This window comes from Colossoma macropomum, unplaced genomic scaffold (genome assembly GCF_904425465.1).
Source record: "Colossoma macropomum unplaced genomic scaffold, Colossoma_macropomum, whole genome shotgun sequence".
Taxonomy (NCBI): domain Eukaryota; kingdom Metazoa; phylum Chordata; class Actinopteri; order Characiformes; family Serrasalmidae; genus Colossoma; species Colossoma macropomum.
The window spans coordinates 11,586,950-11,605,521 of record NW_023494794.1 but is presented as its reverse complement, the minus strand read 5'-3'; the positions used below and the strand labels follow the sequence as shown (position 1 = coordinate 11,605,521).

General features: G+C 38.4%; 1 protein-coding gene across 1 annotated transcript; it reads left to right on the top strand.

Moving 5' to 3' along the window:
* Positions 1–1,494: 1,494 nt before the first annotated feature.
* Positions 1,495–18,509, top strand: smyd1a (SET and MYND domain containing 1a). Its single transcript, XM_036580165.1, has 10 exons — positions 1,495–1,832; positions 6,898–7,074; positions 8,152–8,365; positions 9,374–9,504; positions 9,766–9,804; positions 12,071–12,266; positions 14,016–14,108; positions 14,792–14,955; positions 16,681–16,849; positions 18,053–18,509. The coding sequence occupies exons 1-10, from the start codon at positions 1,696–1,698 to the stop codon at positions 18,170–18,172; spliced, it is 1,440 nt and encodes a 479-aa protein (XP_036436058.1). The 5' UTR covers positions 1,495–1,695; the 3' UTR covers positions 18,173–18,509.
* Positions 18,510–18,572: the final 63 nt, after the last annotated feature.

The window sequence follows — 18,572 nt, the reverse complement described above, 5'->3', positions numbered from 1 at the left end:
ACCACCTTCCCGCACTCCTATTGTAAACATTTTGTTTCAGTGAGATTATGGAAACATTTACGCCTGTTTGGAGCGATGACACTTTTTTCCGAAAATTAATCACTGGTGGAAGCGCCAAATAAAAAACTCTCACATATAAACTCAAATATAAACTCTGCTGCAATTCATAAAGGCTTATTTCACAGAAGGTCAAAGTGCATTACTGTCAGAATGATGTCTAGAATTTTGGATTCAGTATTGTTTTCAGTGTTTCTAGGTTTGAGTGACGTGCTTATGCTTAAGGGGAAATTCCACCAAGTTTTCTAAAAATCGTCCATAATTCAGTGGGTGAGATGTAAACACAGTCATTCAGAGTGGTTTGATGCAAAATGCTTAATTGTAGAAAAACCTTACAGTGGTGGTGATAGGAATCAGGGGTTACCATGTCTACAACACAAAGTAAATAGTAAAACCACCAGTGAACTCACCTGTGTCCTCTGAGTTTTATATGTAATGTTGATGATGGAAAATCTGAAAAAAAAAATCTTACAGTGCACTGCATGTACATTCCACCATGAATAGATTTTAAAAATACATTTTTGACCAAAACCTTCTTTAAACTATAGTAAAACAGTGTCTTAGACATCAGACATGTTTGTTACCATTTCATTTAATAGTTTTCGGTGAAAAAGGTTTCAGCTGTGTCTGTCTGGTTCCTATAACCAGCAATGTGTACACTTCTGACTCAGTAAGTTCCTCTATAACAGAGCATTTTACATCAAACATGTCTGAATGACTTTGTTTACATCTTTACCTTTGAATTATGCTGATATATTGTGTGTGAAATCAGTGGAATTCCACTGTTACAAGGGTAACAATTATTCCCAAATGCCTATACATGTTATCAATACATATACATGTTTTCATGTTTTTATTTTGGCATTTTGTTGCCACAATGAAACTGTAGCTGTTGAGAAGTAAACATTACAATGAGTCTGCAATTCACATAATGGGAGTAAACCATTAAACTAGTATAGGACATTCTTCATTCGGGCGTGGAAAAAAGAAAAAAATAAATAACAGCCATATGTGTAAATGTGTTAAGAAAATAGCTAGGAAAGCTAGGAAAATTAACATTTACATCAATTTGAAATGTAGAAAAGAAGCCTAGCCTAAAATTTAACAACTAATAAACAACTAAATTAGTTGTGCAATAATTTTAAATGCTGTTAAATATATTGTTCACTGATGACAAACAGCTGCTGTGAAACTATTCAATACACTGTGTTCACAGAAATAACTGTAAGGAAAGGTGGTGAAGTTGACTGCTGCAGCCTGTGTGATGAGTGTCTATCTGTCGTCTGACCACTCCTCTCTACATCTCTCCTTTGACAGGCAGACACAGCTGCTGGTTAAAAATACACTTAGAGGCCAGGCCTAGCTTCTCCCAAAGAAGGGGAGGACACACACACTCATAGAATCAAGTGTATTCACCTTCCTCCCACACATCCGAAGTATTCATTCCGTTTCCATCTCCATAGGCCCACTTCCAGCCCCCCTTCATAGGGCACATACAGCTCAGAAAGTGAGGGGTGTGTTTATTTTTGGCTGGGTTGAAAGGGCTTGCGTGGCTAGGTAAGTTCAGGGGATAGTCAGTGTGTGCACTGCAGTTCCTCCCTCAGCAGCAGCAGCCAGCAGCCCGTTTGTCTCCGTGAAATGACCCTGCAGAAGAAGGATGCCGTGGAGGTGTTTGCGGCTGGAGAGAAAGGCCGGGGCCTGCGGACCACCAAGGAGATGCAGGCTGGCGAAGTGGTCTTCACGGAGGCCAGCTTTGCTGCCGTAGTATTTGATAGGTAAGCCCACTGTTTGGATTGTCTACTTCTGTAGTTAATGTACCAACTGAACAACACTGAGGGCTGCAACCAAAGATTTGGTTTATCTTTTGGATGAAAGGGCTGTAGAATAGGAAGCACCTTTAAAAAAGACATTAGTTAGCAATTTAATCTTGCGGTTTGTATCTGGCAGGAATTTTGAAAGAACTGAAGGAACTGAATGGTCGACTGTAATATTAAAAGGGGGTCCAACAATAACTACCTCATGAAAAGCTATCATGCTGGACTGGGAAAAATCAGCATATCATTGCAGTAAGGTACAATTTGATCTATTACAATGCGGCCAATTGATCTAACTTGACTGTTCCTGATATACAAATAGATGACAGAGAAAATGGTGCATTGAAATTCCAAAGCTATCTTGACATTTAAATTTGCACTGTACTTACATTGTAAATTTCCCTTTTTGTCTCACCATGGTCAAGAAGGCTTTGGGGGTTAGTTATAGGACACAGAGCAAGGTCTTGCTAGTTATCTTATATTTACTCTTTCACATCGGATCCAGGATCGGTAGAAACTAGACCTTCCCTGCTAGAAAAACCAGCACAGACCAGCATGTCTGGTCACCAGCAGAACCAGCAATGTGTTTTGGAAACTTTGGATGGAAGCAAAAAGGTTGGTCACCAGCAAAACCAGCATATTGTTGCTGTCCAAAGAAAAACATTTATCTCTATTTTTGTCAATTTTTGTTTTTCTTCATCGTTTGAGCATTTTTTTTTACATTGTGTGGAATTTTTTAAATGATGAATGGACCAGTAGAAATGCTCTAAAATCACTTGGAATAAAACCTCTTTACATTAACTTACATTAAAAGCCAAGAATGTTTTTACCTTCTCTTGTACAGTTTTTTTCCAAGTTTTGACATGCATGAGATACATGTTTTTCTTTGGACAGAAACGATGTGTTTTGGATGATGGTATGCTGGTCAACAGCAATGGAAGTAACTAGGCTGATCACCTGCAAAACCAGTATCTGTTGTGTTTCGGATGCTGGTAAACAAGAATGATTATGCTGGGTGACCAGCTAAACCAGCACTAGACCAGCTTAGATCAGCATGGTATGCATGCTGGTCTGTGCTTTTTTTCCAGCAGGGTAGTGGTTGAACTAGGTCTTGACTTTAACCTTAGACCAGTAAGAAGTCTCTTGGCCTTTGGAATGCTGATCACAGATACCCCATCTCTGCACCAGAGGCTTGAAATATATGACAACTATCTCACACAGCAGGGAACTTGTGGTATCATCATCCTGAAACCAGGCTCTAGAAGAGCTTTGCAAGTTGCTGTTACGTATATTCACAATTAGTGCTAACACTGTGAGCGTACTAACACTGTAACAACATCATACAATCATGATGACTTTAGTCAGTACAACACAGCATTGGAATGTAATTGATTTTGAAAAGTAAATGGCTACTGCTAATATTTAGCACTGAAAAGCTAATAGGCAACTAATAGAGCTACAGTAAACTAATAGAACTTATCTGGAAGTGTAAAGCTCGGTGGAAGCTTTCTACTTTGGGCCTATGCACTTCACAGATGGGGCCAGTGCTTTGAGGGCACATTTTTTGACCACATGATACCCTGGCTGGCAAACTTTAAGCGTTGGTAGACTAGCAACTGCAAGTGTAAAACATAGTCATCAGTTTAAATGAATGGTAGTGTGTGACATTAGGAAATTACTGGAGAGTGTCAGGGCAGATTCCAGACACTGGAAATTGCCATCTCTGTTCATGTTATCCGGCAATGATGTTTTGGCCAAAATGGTCAGCCTTCTCTTGACTCTAATTTAGACAGCAGTTCTGCCTGCTGACTTTCAGCAGTCATCTAGCTGCAATGAAAGCCTGGCAAAGTGGGAAAGGGATCTTTGACCAAGCGACTTGCCATGTTTGACATGTTTGACATGTTAGTTTCAGCTGGTATTTGAGCATTGTTTTGGTTCTAGTGTTCGGCTGTAGTGAATGGGTGGTAGTGGCAGGAGGGGTGGGTTACGTGAGGTGCATGTTTTAAACCCTGTGACTTGATGACGACATGCTTTAGGACTATTCTTAGACAATAGCAATGTTCAGTGTTCAAATATGTATGACTCCTATGGTTTACACCTACAACAAAACTCTGGATTATGCCTTTATTAATCTGTTGAGCAGCCAATAGGTGAGCATTTATAAAAAGGCAATAGCTAAGCCTTTCTAATAAGGCAACAGATTACTATTTGTTTTCTGAATAAAATAAATTAATGTGCTGTAGGTTCAAGACTAGCCATGGCACCTAACATTTAGCCTTGTTTATGTACTGTAAACAGCAAAAGGGTGAGAGAGATTCCACTCTCATGTGACTGGATCACCATTTCACCTCCATAAAAAGTAAGGAGAGTTTGCATAGTGGTTGGCTTCTGCAGGACAGAAGCTAGCACACAGAGCTCTCCACTTAAAGTCATTGTAAACAGAAACACTTGTTTCCATTATTGCTTGAATGATGTGGATGACAGGGCATAGCAGCAATAGAGCCATGCAGTAACTTCCAAATTGGAGGAACAAGAAACTTAGAGAGTGTATATGCGTTGACATGTCGTCAAGGTACAGTACTATCTTCTTAAAATAGACAACTGCGTAACACTGGCAACATCCAATACTTCTTAAGATTGTAAGATTACACTGACAGGATGCTTATAGTACAAACTACAATTCCAAAAAAAAGTTGGGACAGTATGTGAAATGCTAATAAAAACAGAAAACAGTGGTTATGAAAATCTGTTTGACCTGTATTGTATGAGTTGCAACATGACAGTTAATGTTTTACTTCATGACCTTTATAGTTTTTTGGTAAAAATTATGCTCATTCCAAATTTGATCCCTTCCAAAAAATAGAGAGAACAGCATGTTTATCACTTTGTTACATCACCTTTCCTATTAAAAATATCTAATAATCATTTGGGGACTAAAGACACCAAGTGATCAAGTTTTAAAGGGAGAAATCTTTGGCATTTTTCCATTGCACAGGCTTTTGTTCTTGTATTTCATACTTCATAATGCGCAACACAAATTTTTAGCGCAAGATGAGGTCTGAACTGTAGGCTGGCCAGTCTAGCACCCACACTCTCTATTAATGCAGCCATGCCTTTGTAACAAGTGAAGAGGCTGGCATTGTCATGGTGAAACAGGTATGGATGTCCCTGAAAAAGACATTGCCTAAAAGGCAGCATATGTTGCTCCAAAATGTGTATATATCTTCCAGCGTTAATGGTGCCTTCACAAATGTGCAAGTTACACCATGACAGACCCTGGCTTTTGAACCTTATAGTAGTAACAATCTGGATTGTCCTTTTCTTCTTTGGCCCAGAGAACATCCATTATTTCCATATACTGTAAGGTTGAAAGTCTGAATGGTTGACTTGTTAGACCGAAAATACATGTTTCGACACTGCATCAGTCCACTTTCAGATAAGCTTAAGCCCAGAGAAGGCTGTGACATTTCTGGACAATATTGACATATGGCTGCCACTGTGTATAGTGTAGTCTTAAGTTGCACTTGTGAATGCATCAACAAACGGTTTGTCAAAGATTTTCTGAGCCATCTGGTGATGTCCATTCAGCATTCAACTTTTACACACACAGATTTCTCCAGATTCCCTAAATCTTTTGATGTTATTATCCACTGTAGAAGGTGAAATATCTAAAATCCTGGCGGGCAAAAGTTGTTCTTGAACTGTTGGATTATTCACTGAAGTGACCCTCAACCCATTCTTTATTATAAAAGGACTAAGCTTTTCCTGGAAGATCCTTTTATACCCAAGCATGATTTCTTTGAACGTTTCACCAATATTCCTAATATTAAATCTCCTGCCCCAATGTTTTTGCAGGCAACAGTTTCAGAATGAACATATATTTATATTATTCAGGGAAGTTTATAAAGGTAAAGCATTACATTTCTTCTCTTTATACTATTCTTATTTAAATATGTGTCAAACTGGATCTACACATCACTGCTTTCTGTTTTTACTTGCACCTCACATACTGACCAAGCTTTTTTGAAATTGAGGCATACAACTCAAAGCTTAGATTTGTAAAATTGTTTTTCAATTATTTTCAAAGTGGTCAACATTAAAGCATTATTACCAGAAATGACTTGATATACATGAAAGCATGGGAACACACTGCCCTATATTAAATGAAGCACAAGCAGTTATTAAAATGAAATCAGGATGGTGACTTTAATAGGTCAAAGATAAAACAAAAACGTCTCCCACCATGTCCCTGATGGCTCTTTATTTGACATCATACCCTTTGGGATTAGATCAGAGTTCAATATTGCCCTTATAAAGGGTGGTCCACAGCATATTTGTTTTGTGTTATGGCAGGGATGGGTGGGAGTACTCTTGTCTGCTAGCATGGGCTGATTGCCATAAAGACAACAGAAAGCCAATGGGTCAAGTGTATATGTTTATTTAACTAACCGAGGCTGGCAGGTGTACACATACAAATAGGCTAAATAAAAGAAAGGAAAGACTGCGGGAGGTCATCTGGAGATTATTTATTAGATTTGTGGCTTTACTTTGCACATTGCACAAGAATGTTGTTGATGAGCTGAGCTTCTAACACAGGTTATACATCATATAATGTTTCATTTATTGTATTCTAACTTCAAATTAATAAGCAGATGGTCTGTCTGTATTCCCATTTGATTATATATTTGTGGGGTATAGCTATAGACCTGGTACTGCACACTCTCCAACCAGACCCTTAAAAAATAGGTAGATTTTCCTAACTAAAGGAAAATTCCAAAAGGTATGCATAACATGATTTCTTAACAGTGATGCTGATAGGAACCAGGTATTGGAATGTCTACAACAGAAATACAGCCAATTTGTTAGCTGTCTTAGCTATTACCTGACTTACATGTGTTTGAGTTTTTATTTGTAATGTTGATAATGGTAAAACTCTCAGCTGACAGCTGATACCTGGATTACATTAGACCTTTGTGTTTTGACCACAGGTTTGTCCTGTCTGACCCCTTTACTCTCTTCCCTCTAGTATGTACTTGCAGGTGTGTCACAACTGCTTCCGCAGACAGGCCAACCCGCACCGCTGCGCACAGTGCAAGTTCGCACACTACTGCGACCGCACATGCCAGCGTGCTGCCTGGGAGGAGCACAAGCTGGAGTGCGCTGCTGTCAGGCAGCAAGGCACAGCACCCAGTGAAAACGTGCGGTAAGTAGAGCTCACCATGGAAACCAGACTTCTGGCTATTACCAGAAAGTATAGTGTGTTTCATTGCTCAACATGGGCAAGAACTCCCTTATCCGACATCAAAGGGGCCAGCTGACTGACATGGAAGACAACCAACCGCAGACCGACTGTCAAAACTGTGCTACAGCAAAAACAGATACATGAGAAAGATGCATTGTTGTCACAGTGTGGAGAGCAGGCAACTAGCTATTACTGGCTTCATAAACAAAAGCTTCTTTCTCATTAAACAGACAAAAGTTTGGGGTACAAACAGCCAATGAGAGTGCAGCTGACAAAATTCCAATAGTTGTGTCAAGGTCATGGTACATTCAGATGAACATCATCAACTGAAAGTCAGAAAATTATCTTGTCACCAAATTGTATTTACAACTTGACTACAGTCGGATGGTTATTGGCCACTCGTAAATTCAACAAGTGAGCAATACATATGAACTAATGCCAGCTTGGTCTACTGTGTTTACATGGTATCAAAGAATGTCCTGGCTCACTCCTGATCTTAGGAAACATGGAACCCCAGTCTACCCCTTGTATTTGCAACTTTGTTAGCAACTTCCTCCTGGTAAACTAGTAAATTCAGAGGAAGCTTTAGGCTAGTTTGTTCCACACACTGTGGCTGCATGTCTTTCTTTATCACACATTCATTATAGTAACCCACACAAGCCATTGTCCAGTTAAAGCTCATAATTTTCCACACAGATCCACCAGATGTGGTCCCTTTGGGCATTATGAAATTTTCCTAAGAATAAAAAAACAACAAATAGAAAACAGTCATGAGAAGCAACAGCAGTTCATCCCTCGGCCCAACAACGTCACCTCTTAAGACCAGTGACTTAACTTGGAACCAGTAGGATCTCAAATTAAGTCTCACAATATCAATTGAGTATACAACAGATAAGTGTCTGTCAATGTAGCAGTAATTAATGTAGTTAGGTTTCCATTATTTTGGCAGTTACCTAAAGCTTTTACATTAGCCCATGCTCATGCATGTCAATGTAAACTATGAGCTTCACTGTTATGGCTCTCCTGACTCCACCTCAGTCTGGCAGCTCGCACTCTATGGCGCATGCAGAGGCACACTGGCAAGATCTCTGACAGTCAGCTGACCACCCTTGACCTCTTGGAGGACCACATCTCCGACATGGCTCCAGAGGACCTTAAAGAACTCGAGGTGGATGTCCAGAAATTCCTGGAGTACTGGCCACGCAACAGCAAGCAGATTGGAGTCGAGTACATCTCGCATATCTTTGGTGTGGTAGGCACGCCATTTCTGTCTGCCCTCAGTTAATACAAAATTTAAGAGGCATCTAGTTTAATATATTATTTGTCATGGTATGCATTATCCTGTAGCGCAGCACGGTATCCCTCAGCCTCATTGGTTTGACAGAATTCGCAATTTTACATCATTTCATGTTTTCAGTTATCCATGTTCTCTCACTACAATACCCAGCATGCATTACACAAACACATGACATAACCTATGTGAATCCCTGTGGCGTTAACCAATCCAGTCTGCTAGCCTAGCTGTTGATATATAGACTAATAAATACAAATAAGTTAGCATTAGCAGACACCACAAATGTCACTTTCACTCAGAGAAAAGAAACCAAACTAAGATAGCCAGGTAGCTACCTTGCTAACTTTAGCTTTTAGCTTGTTGTCCTCATAATCTGACTAATCATTTCTGTCATTTGAGTAATCCATTCTCTCTATTACAAAGATGATTTGAAGACTACAAAAACTACAGTTTTACAGCAATAAGATATTCTGCTTCCATCTGCTTTCACAAAAAACAAAACAAATAAAGTCTTCAAAACAGCTTGCCACCAAAAATCCACCCTGAAGCAGTTGCAGTTGCAGAAGGCAAGTTTTCCTTGTTTTTAAACCAGAAATTCCGTCAGGAGACTATTACTGTACTGCTGTAGGTGATGTGAGTAAGCTAGTTTTCAACATATTTGGCCATGGCTACATTATTGATTATTAGTGATTATGATACACAGAGCGTATAAAAATTTTAGGGACAACTACCTTGAATCCAATAAGCCTCTGCATTTACACAAAAAGTAGTGGGTTAAAAGAAACCAAAGGAGCCTGACAGGCTACCAACTATCAATTAAACTGAACACAACACTAAATACAATTCCAAAGTACACGTATAATAACTCATAACTTGTTGTACTTGATATGACGGTAAATGAGGTACAAGAGCAGTCTGTGTGCTTTTTAAAGAAGATTAAGTTTGACATCTGCTTGTTCTTTTCAGATCAAGTGCAATGGCTTCACTGTGAGTGACCAGAAGGGGCTTCAGGCAGTGGGCGTAGGCATCTTCCCAAACCTTTGTCTGGTCAACCATGACTGCTGGCCTAACTGTACAGTTATACTCAACCATGGCAAGTGAGTAGAACATTTTCATTATGTGCTATAACTCTCTCAATTTGCTTAGTCATGCGGTCCGAAAGAAATTCATATAATGTTTATCCAAAGTATGTTTGACTTTTGCTCTTGACAGCGTTGTCCATAAACTGAAAATGGACACTGAATACTTGTTTAATCTGTAATTTTTTGTTGACGTAGTGCCCAGTCATGCTAAGCTAGGTGGGTAAAAGGTATTGCTCTGCATTTATCTGTGATCTAGCTTCTTGCCTTCTCTTCCAGTCAGACAGCTCTGGACACAGCTCTCCACTCTCAGAGGAGGTGGGTTAGTGGAGCATAAACTAACCTTTAAGCATTGATCTCATGAACATATAGCCTCTTTTGCTAGTCATCTTCACAAGGTTCTTGCATTTTCTCCCCTGACAGATTACTTAAAGTCAACCTGAAATCAGAATTGACCTTTTTTTACCTTGTTAATTTATGTCTATGCTCTTACTGCAGGCCCACTAGCAGCCATTCCACTGGCGTAATGGAAATCGAGTGATATTTTTAATCAGTGTAATTTTCCCCTGCTACTGTTATGACATTAACTAAGACATTTTGTGACTCTGGGTTGAGCTGCTAGTAGCAGTGCGGAGGGGAGGTGTGAGAACCCCCTGTAGTTAAAACTGTTCACACCTCTCCACAGATGGCCGGGCCAAGATAAAATGGACAGCACAACTGCAGCTTTCTTGTTATCAAAAGAATTGTATACACAAAAAAATAGTAATTAAATACAATGAAAACACTTTTCTTTGTTGACTTGCTTGCTCACCTGCAAAGACAAAAATCCAGTTCATGGTTTTGTAATTATAAATGAATTCAATTAATTATATAATTATATTTATAATTAATTAATTATACATATATTCAGTTTACATTTTTTGAGGAAAAAAAGGCATAGTTCAACTGAGGGACCTTCTCCAAAAGAAATATTATGGCTAATGTGAAACATGATTCCTCACATCATATCTTTAAAAAGGCTAAATTCTTATTTTTCTGTAATCTTTCAAAAAATGTAATGACTTTTGTCTGCCTTTAAAACATAGTCCGATGTTTGACTACCTTACCAAGAACCAACAAGTGGAAAAAGACAATCTCCACCAATAATATCATGTTTTTCCACCATCCTCACATGTTATTGAGGGAAATGCTCAGCTAGTGCAGAAGCCCTGCCTGATGCCATGTTTTACTCAGAAAAATATGTCAAATAAGGGACAAAAGATGTGCTATGATTTCCGATTCATGTTGACTTTAATGCTGTGGACTGAATCCAGAATTCCAAACTCATTCTTACGTGGCTTTTATGAAGCCACTTTCATAATCATGAGTGTTGTTGTTAATGTTACTAAACTGAATGGCTCGTGTAATGTGGAATAATCCATTTTTATCAGTTTATCCCTATGAGGACTTTCAGTTCAAGTGTATGTATGTAACCTAAAGGCATGTGTGTGAATGGAGCTTTGTGATAAGCTTTGTGCGACGCTTTGTGTCTTGCTGTACCCTGAATTCGTGACTTGCATTGTGACTTCTAATGAACTGTAACTTACAGTTTGTCTTATTCACTAACACTTTCTGTTTGACTGTTTCAGAAACACATGCTTGAATTAAGTAATATCTTTTTTACACATTGCTACATTTAAAATCTTTAATTTTAAAGGGACCATATCATGGAAAACTGAATTGTGTTGCATTTTTTTAAACAAGCTTTTGAAGTACTATATAAACATTTTAACTTAAAGTCTAAAAACATACTCCCTACACTGTAAAAAGTTGATTTGAAGATATTTTAAGGTTTAAATTAATGTAAAATATTGCTTTTGTTTATCCAACTCATGTATTTTGTTTTGCATTGTTTCATTCAAAATTTTTGTTTAAGTTGAAGAAGTATTGTTTTAGGTTGAACTGACAAACTGTGTTTTACAGTGTAGTCCATACTGTCTATATATGAAAACTAAGCTAACCAAAAAGCCTGTTTTGACTTCATCGTGGTTCTGATGTCACAGCTATTAATGTATTTACATATGACCACCTATTCAGCCACTCTAATTTGAAGTTATAAGGAGTTTTACTGCAGACAGTCTGTAGCAAAGTTATAGGAATAGAAGAAGTGGGTTGGAAAATGATTAAATGTTGTCAGAACAGAGGTCATTTACCTCTGTTCTGACAAAGGCACAGTAACAAAAGTTATGAAATAGAGAGGTTAGAAAATGGTCACAAAAATGAATTCAAACTGTTTGTAGTACATTAATCAGCATTGTATGTTGACTTAGGGGGGAAAAATAAAAGCAATGACAATGTAGAATATGGGTGCTAAATAAGTAAACTCTTATATCTGTATATGCAACCCCCCACTACCCACCGCCACCGCTTCTGAGGACAAAATGACTTCTTTTCCTTTCTTCTATGTTGCTTTGTATATTTAGCACATTTACAGATTTCATCACCACACACATTAAATATGAGCACCACAGATATAATCAATAAACGGCTGTTCTTCTCCCCACAATGCTTCATCCACTATACTTTCTTGCCTTTCTCATGCCAGGATCGAGCTGCGTGCCGTGGGAAAGATCCCAGAGGGTGAGGAGCTGACCGTCAGCTACGTGGACTTCCTGAACGTGTCCAAGGACCGCCAGCAACTGCTCAAGCAACAGTACTACTTCGACTGCAAGTGCGAGCACTGCAGCAAAGGCATCAAGGATGACCTTATGAATGCTGTCAAAGAGAAGGACGGTAAAAAGGTGGGGTCATGAACAACATGTCAATGTTTCTTATGCTGTCACATTGGTAAACATCCTAAGAACTATTCAAGAAGACATTATGGCATTTAAAAAAAACACTGTTTTGTGAAAATAGATACCTCTGGAGACAAAAAGGCATGAAGTAGCATGGGCATAAAAGGGACATGGCCTGTAAAATCAATGGCCTTGTTTCTTCCTTTAAGTTGAGGAAATGAACACTGCAGAGAAATGTGACTTTTAGAGAATTAGTTATGGATCATGCCTAACATATAAGGCTAAAAGGCTATAAGACTGTGCAGCTGAGGATCTTATGCATGCCCTATTCATTTTTATCCCAAACAATTTTCCATAGCCAATAGTGTGATTTGACTGTGACAGGATTTACAGTAGTGCTGCTGTATTTAGGTCACCAGTATAGTAGAAAACATTTTACAGTTTTATTACATAGCCACCCATTGTGGGTATGTCATCACTTTAATTAAAAGTGGGGTCACTGATTTATATCAGAACATTTTTGTGTAACATTTAATGTAAAATTTAAGGAAATTCTCCTTACATTTGGGCAGCTGTCTATAAAATGCATACTCAATATTTATCATTTTCACATTTTAAATAGATAGTCTAACATGAAAATTAAGGCTACTATTAGATGTTAGTGGGTGGCGTGGAATGCTTTGAGAGCATCAACTTGTTTGGGGGGCATGAGATGCCAGTTACACCACTATGCATGACCAGAGAGCCATAGGCTAGTCTTATAGCTAGCAAGCTACAAGCATGAGTATTGAAAAGACCCCCTATAACAGCCATTTAGTTCTTCTAAGAACAATTTTTGCTGAAAAAATCAGCACAGACCACCAAGAATTCCATCCTGTTTGATGCTGGTTTATGCTCACCTAGTGCTGGCTTGATGCTGGTATGCAGCATACTAGCATCCAAAACACAACATATTGTCGCTGAAAAACAAGCATCTCAAGTTTACAGGAGAAAGCAAAAACGTTCTTTACTTTTAATGTAAGTTGATGTAAAGAGATTTTATTCAAAGCAATTTTGGAGCATTTCTATTGGTCCATTCATCATGATATTTTCACTCAGTGTAAAGAACAGCTATTGTGTATGTAGAAAAGTAAAAATTAGAGAAAATGAAGATACATTCTTTTGGACAGCGATGCTGTGCTGGTTTTACTGGTGACCAGCATACCAGCATCCAAAAACACAACATATGCTGGTTTTTCTTGTGACCAGCCATGCTGGTCTACGATGTTTTTTCTAGTAGAGATGACAGACAAAAAAAAACAAACCAAAGTGACCAGTTCTATCACTGCCTATGATGGCTCACACTGCCAGGCAAACCAAGAAAAGAAAAACAGTGAAACGAAAATGACCAATCCAGAGGTGACAAGAGTGAACACATGTATGGAAACATAAAGAGCAAAGAGAGTTTAAGGCAGTTTAAATCTGCTAGACAGGTAATGTTTTCAGGGGCTAGGGTAATGCTAGGTAGCTAGTTTTTCCTGATATTTAATGTTAGCTAGCTAATTAGCTGTGTTGATGTTAGCTGTGTTGATGTTGACGTAACCTCCAACTAAAATTGGCATCCCCACTTTTACGGCCCTGTTGTACCCTAGAATCACAACTTTATAGTGTTTTAAAATGAAGGGATACGTTGTATTTAGCAATGTCAGACTGCTTGTCTTGTTATTCTTTAATTTATCTTGGAGATGGTCTAATGTCGCCATTCTCTGTCCTCAGCCCTCTGCTGAGCTGGTGAAAGAGGTGACAGATTTTAGTGTGCAGGCACTGGCCAAGATCGAGGAAGCCCGCACTGTAGGAAATTTCCATGAGGTAGGTCAATTGAAAAGACAAATATAGACATATAAAGACATATAGCATTTATTTGGGTTAAATATTTCTTTAAAAGGAGGGATGCTCTGTTATGGGAATTATGGGCTGATGCCAATATTTTTTATTTTCTGCCAAAGCCAATATACATGTAAATTGTAGTATAACGTATAAATACGTCATGAAATATCAGTTTGATTTGTTAGTCAAATCTAAATATTTAAATGTCTGATACTGTTCAGGGTATCTGCCAGTACTAGTATTCAACGGCATCATGCATCTCTGTTTAAGGCTAAGTATGGAAAAAAATGATGAAATTTAGATGTTGAGTAATCTTTCATGTACACTCTAATAAATAACTTAGTATGCAATAGTTTTTCTCTTTGACTTCTTTAAATGTTGAAGTCTTGTGGTTAAATTTGCAGTCAGCTCTTTACAGCAAGAAGTGTTCCACTCAGCATTGATGGCTTCAAACAGTTGAAAAACATTGGCAAACTAGTTTGTGTTTAATGTGAGATCAAATATTCTGTATAGGGTTTAAATGTGGACTCCAACCAGACCAAAACCATTCATAAAAAACATTAATTTTTGGGTTTGGTCCATTTTTTTCATGACAAACACATATTCCTTGAAGTTCTAATGTAGACATTTTTATGCTTTTTTTTGTTATAAATTACCCGGTTAAGGTGATTAAAATCTGCCATGAGTGCTTGGAGAAGCAGGAACCGGTCCTGGCAGACACTCATCTCTACCTGCTGCGTGTGCTCAGTATTGCCAGTGAGGTGCTCTCCTATCTGCAGATGTTTCAGGAGGCTGCAGAATATGCACGCAGAATGGTGGAAGGCTACACGTAAGCATGCATGTTTGAGCCGGACACTTCAAACGATTCCTTGCTGATCCGTCTGATATTCCATATTTCATCTTTGAAACTGCTAAAATATGTCCAAAACTATACATACACCTCTTCTAATAAATGAATTTGGCTGACACACAATGATGAACCGTGACTATTAGAGCTAGGCTGTCAGTTCAGGACATATATGTCAATAACAGGTCAAAACTAAGAAAAAAAGAACGATAATGCAAATTTCTGCTAGAGCTGCTATGGTTTTTTAGTAGTATGTTAGCACTAAGCTAGTGACAAGTCACACAAACATTCCATGTTTTATTTTAAGCTTTTAATAGATATACATATTTGATCTTGTAGCAGTTTTACAGTGACCCTTTCAGTAAAGAATCCTAACATTGAGCTGCTGTTGCTGTTTTCCATTTCTAACATTTGACTGAATTGCATCGGTTAGGCTAGCACTCGTTCTTGCACTCAGTGATGTATCTCCTAGAAGGCCTAAAGTGATGTTTTTTCTCACAAAATTGGTTAAACTCATTGGAAATCAAAAGGGGACTGATTCCACTGTCACTTCCTAAATATATTGGGGTTAAATTGACAAATTAGGTCTTCTGTTCAGCTCCTGAATTCCTAACCAGTGGGGGAGCTATCATGACCGTGTCCACCTAGAACCCACAAAAAAATTCCAATTAGATCATTTTCCATTGGGCATGTAAAAAGTTTAACCCTTTGGTTTCCAAACAAAACTTAACAATGAAATAAGACTTTCACCCCACCGCTGACATTGTGATGAGTTGAAGTAGAGCTTTAATCAAAACCTGAATGTAGCCCAAGAACATTCTGCACAAACCTGAGCACCAGCGTTTAAAACTGAACAACATTCTGCCCAAAACTGACCTGAACGTGATCACAACCGACAAGCGACCAAGTAACAACTCTACTTTCCCCATGATAATGCATGCTAAATTATTTTAACGACAATGACAGCTGTCATCAGATTATCAGTGAAAATTATCAGTGTGACAAAGTTGAAATACCACTTTTTTCCACAAATATATTAATCAGTCAATGCATTCAAACAACATTCCAAAAGATTTTAGAGTGGATAAACTTTACATAGGCTATTGATTTGGTTGACCTCATGGCCAACAAGAAGTGTGACTCCAGAATGCCAAATCTAAAGCAGGGGTAAACACAGGCCAAAATCTGCTAAAGATGTAAGAAACCCCTGACTCAAGCCTGACAAAATTTGTGGAATGATGTCCATAGTATGTGTATAGTCAGGCCTCATTGGGTTAGGACGAATATTAACTTTGAACCTGACTCAAGCCTGACAAAATTTGTGGAATGATGTCCATAGTATATGTATAGTCAGGCCTCATTGGGTTAGGACGAATATTTCAAGCTCTTAAGCTGAGGCACTCTGGGCAATACCTAACCATCCAACATTAGTAGCTGACCTCACTAATGCTCTTTTGGCTGAATGCAATCAAATCCTTACAGTATTGTTGCAACATCTAGTGTAAAGCCTTTCGAGAAGAATAGAGGCTGTTCCTGCAGCAAAGAAGGATCAAACTCCCTATTGATTGCCTTCGTTTCAGAAGATATGTTGCATGAGCAGGTGTCTTAATACCTTAGTTTTGGTATCTAGAAACTTGAGGAAACTTGAGTGCATCAGTGTTTGAAGTGACCTGGAATTAAACTGATTGTTTTCCTGTCCTCCATCAGGAAACTTTATCACCCGAACAATGCTCATCTGGGCATGGCCACCATGAAGGCAGGTGTGATACATTGGCACGCTGGGCTGATTGAGGTGGGCCATGGAATGATCTGCAAAGCTTATGCAATCCTCATGATTACCCATGGCCCCCACCACCCAATCACAAAGGATCTAGAGGTAATGCATCAGCTGAATACTCATTTTTGACTAATAATATTTTAAACTTTTTGCTATAAAAATATGTTTTTCATTGATGAAGAAATGAATTGCTAAACAGATCTGATTCTGATTTAAAGGCATACAGAACATAGCTTTTCCAGCACAAAAAGCCCCACATTTCAAGCTTATCTATATTTTTTAATTAACTAAAACAACCATTTGAGAGACACAATTTTAGTATATTGTATGAACAGTCGTAGGCACGTTTGGGCACCCCTGGTCAAATTACATGTTGATTTTCTTTTTTTCGCTCCAATTTCCATCCCGGTTTACTCATATCCAGTTCCACCCACTAGTTAGTCACATGATCACATGAATCACACGATGCCACCAGCGTTAAGAGGGTGAAGGTAAACACAAGCTTCTTATGAATGATGTGAACCCAGCCACCACATCTTTTTGAACTGCCATTAACGCAACATCTTTGGACAGCTGAACACGCTTGGAGGAGAACACTAACCACCAGTTCTATTGCGCCAGCTAAAAGATGCCTGTGCTGGCTAGTATCGCACTGAGTTATGGGGAGAAGGAGGGCCAACCACCCCATCCAGAGAGAGCGAGGCCAATTGTGCTCTCTTGGACTTTTGGCCACAGATGGCTATAGCATTAGCAGGGATCACACTTGTGATCTCCCAATGATAGGGCTATCATGTCCTGATGTTGTATTTTCTTTTATTCAAATATGTTAAACTAAAAAAACAGAAATTGTGCACAATTGTATACTAAAATTTGTCCAAAATGGTAACTTTACAGGAGAAGGAAAAAAAACATTCTAAGTTTGAAGGGAAGTTAATGGAGCCTGATTGTTTTTTCAACGTTATTTTGGAACATTTCCTTTGCTCCTTTTTGGATTTTTTACACATTATAAAGAGCAACTGGCATTTCCAAACCCTAAAAAAAAACAAAAAAAAACAAATGGAGATACACGGTTTGTTTTCTGTAGACGACATGTTAATTTATTTTCACTTAGAAAATCAACAAAAATTTGTTTTTGACCAGGGGTGTTCAAGCTTTTGCATATGACTGTATGTATTCCATGGGTGAAATCAGACTAATGGAGTCTGCCCAGAAAAGAATGGTTGTATTTATTTTATTGCACTTATCAAAACTTACAGTACAGATCAATCATCAACTGAATAAAATGTGTCTTTGTTTCCCCAGTCAATGCGCATGCAGACAGAGATGGAGCTGCGTCTGTTCAAGGAGAACGAGCATGTGTACCACAGCATGCGCGAGGCAGTCCTCAGCAGCAAGCCCGTAGGAGGAGGAAAAGTCCAGTAAAGACATGTTCAAGAGCAAATAGACCTTTGAATGCTTGCACACTGTTCCTAATGCACAGTTGCTAACCAAGCTGGGTAACATATATCACAGTTTTTTATTCAGTGTTCCTTATTCTAGCATATTTTGCAATTCTGCACATTTGAGTGCATGAGGCGAAATGGATATTTCCAACCCAATGCTGAACTAACCTTTAAAGTGGTTAATTAATGAAGGCTACTACATTTGGTAATATTGTGACTGAAGACAAATAATGTCAAATGGCTGTAAATGGGCCTAAATGGATTATGATTTGGATTATTTTGTGTAAATAAACCTTGGACTACACTGAAATCATCAAGTAATAGTTTTTATTAAAGGTGCTTCCAGTTCATTATACTCACGGTTTTACAAGTGACCTAAT

Bases quoted from the DNA above. Each gene is read 5' to 3' on its own strand.
- smyd1a (XM_036580165.1), top strand. From the start codon at position 1,696: ATGACCCTGCAGAAGAAGGATGCCGTGGAGGTGTTTGCGGCTGGAGAG. The intron at 7,075-8,151 runs GTAAGTAGAGCT...ACTCCACCTCAG, and splicing joins GCACCCAGTGAAAACGTGCG to TCTGGCAGCTCGCACTCTAT. The intron at 14,956-16,680 runs GTAAGCATGCAT...GTCCTCCATCAG, and splicing joins AGAATGGTGGAAGGCTACAC to GAAACTTTATCACCCGAACA.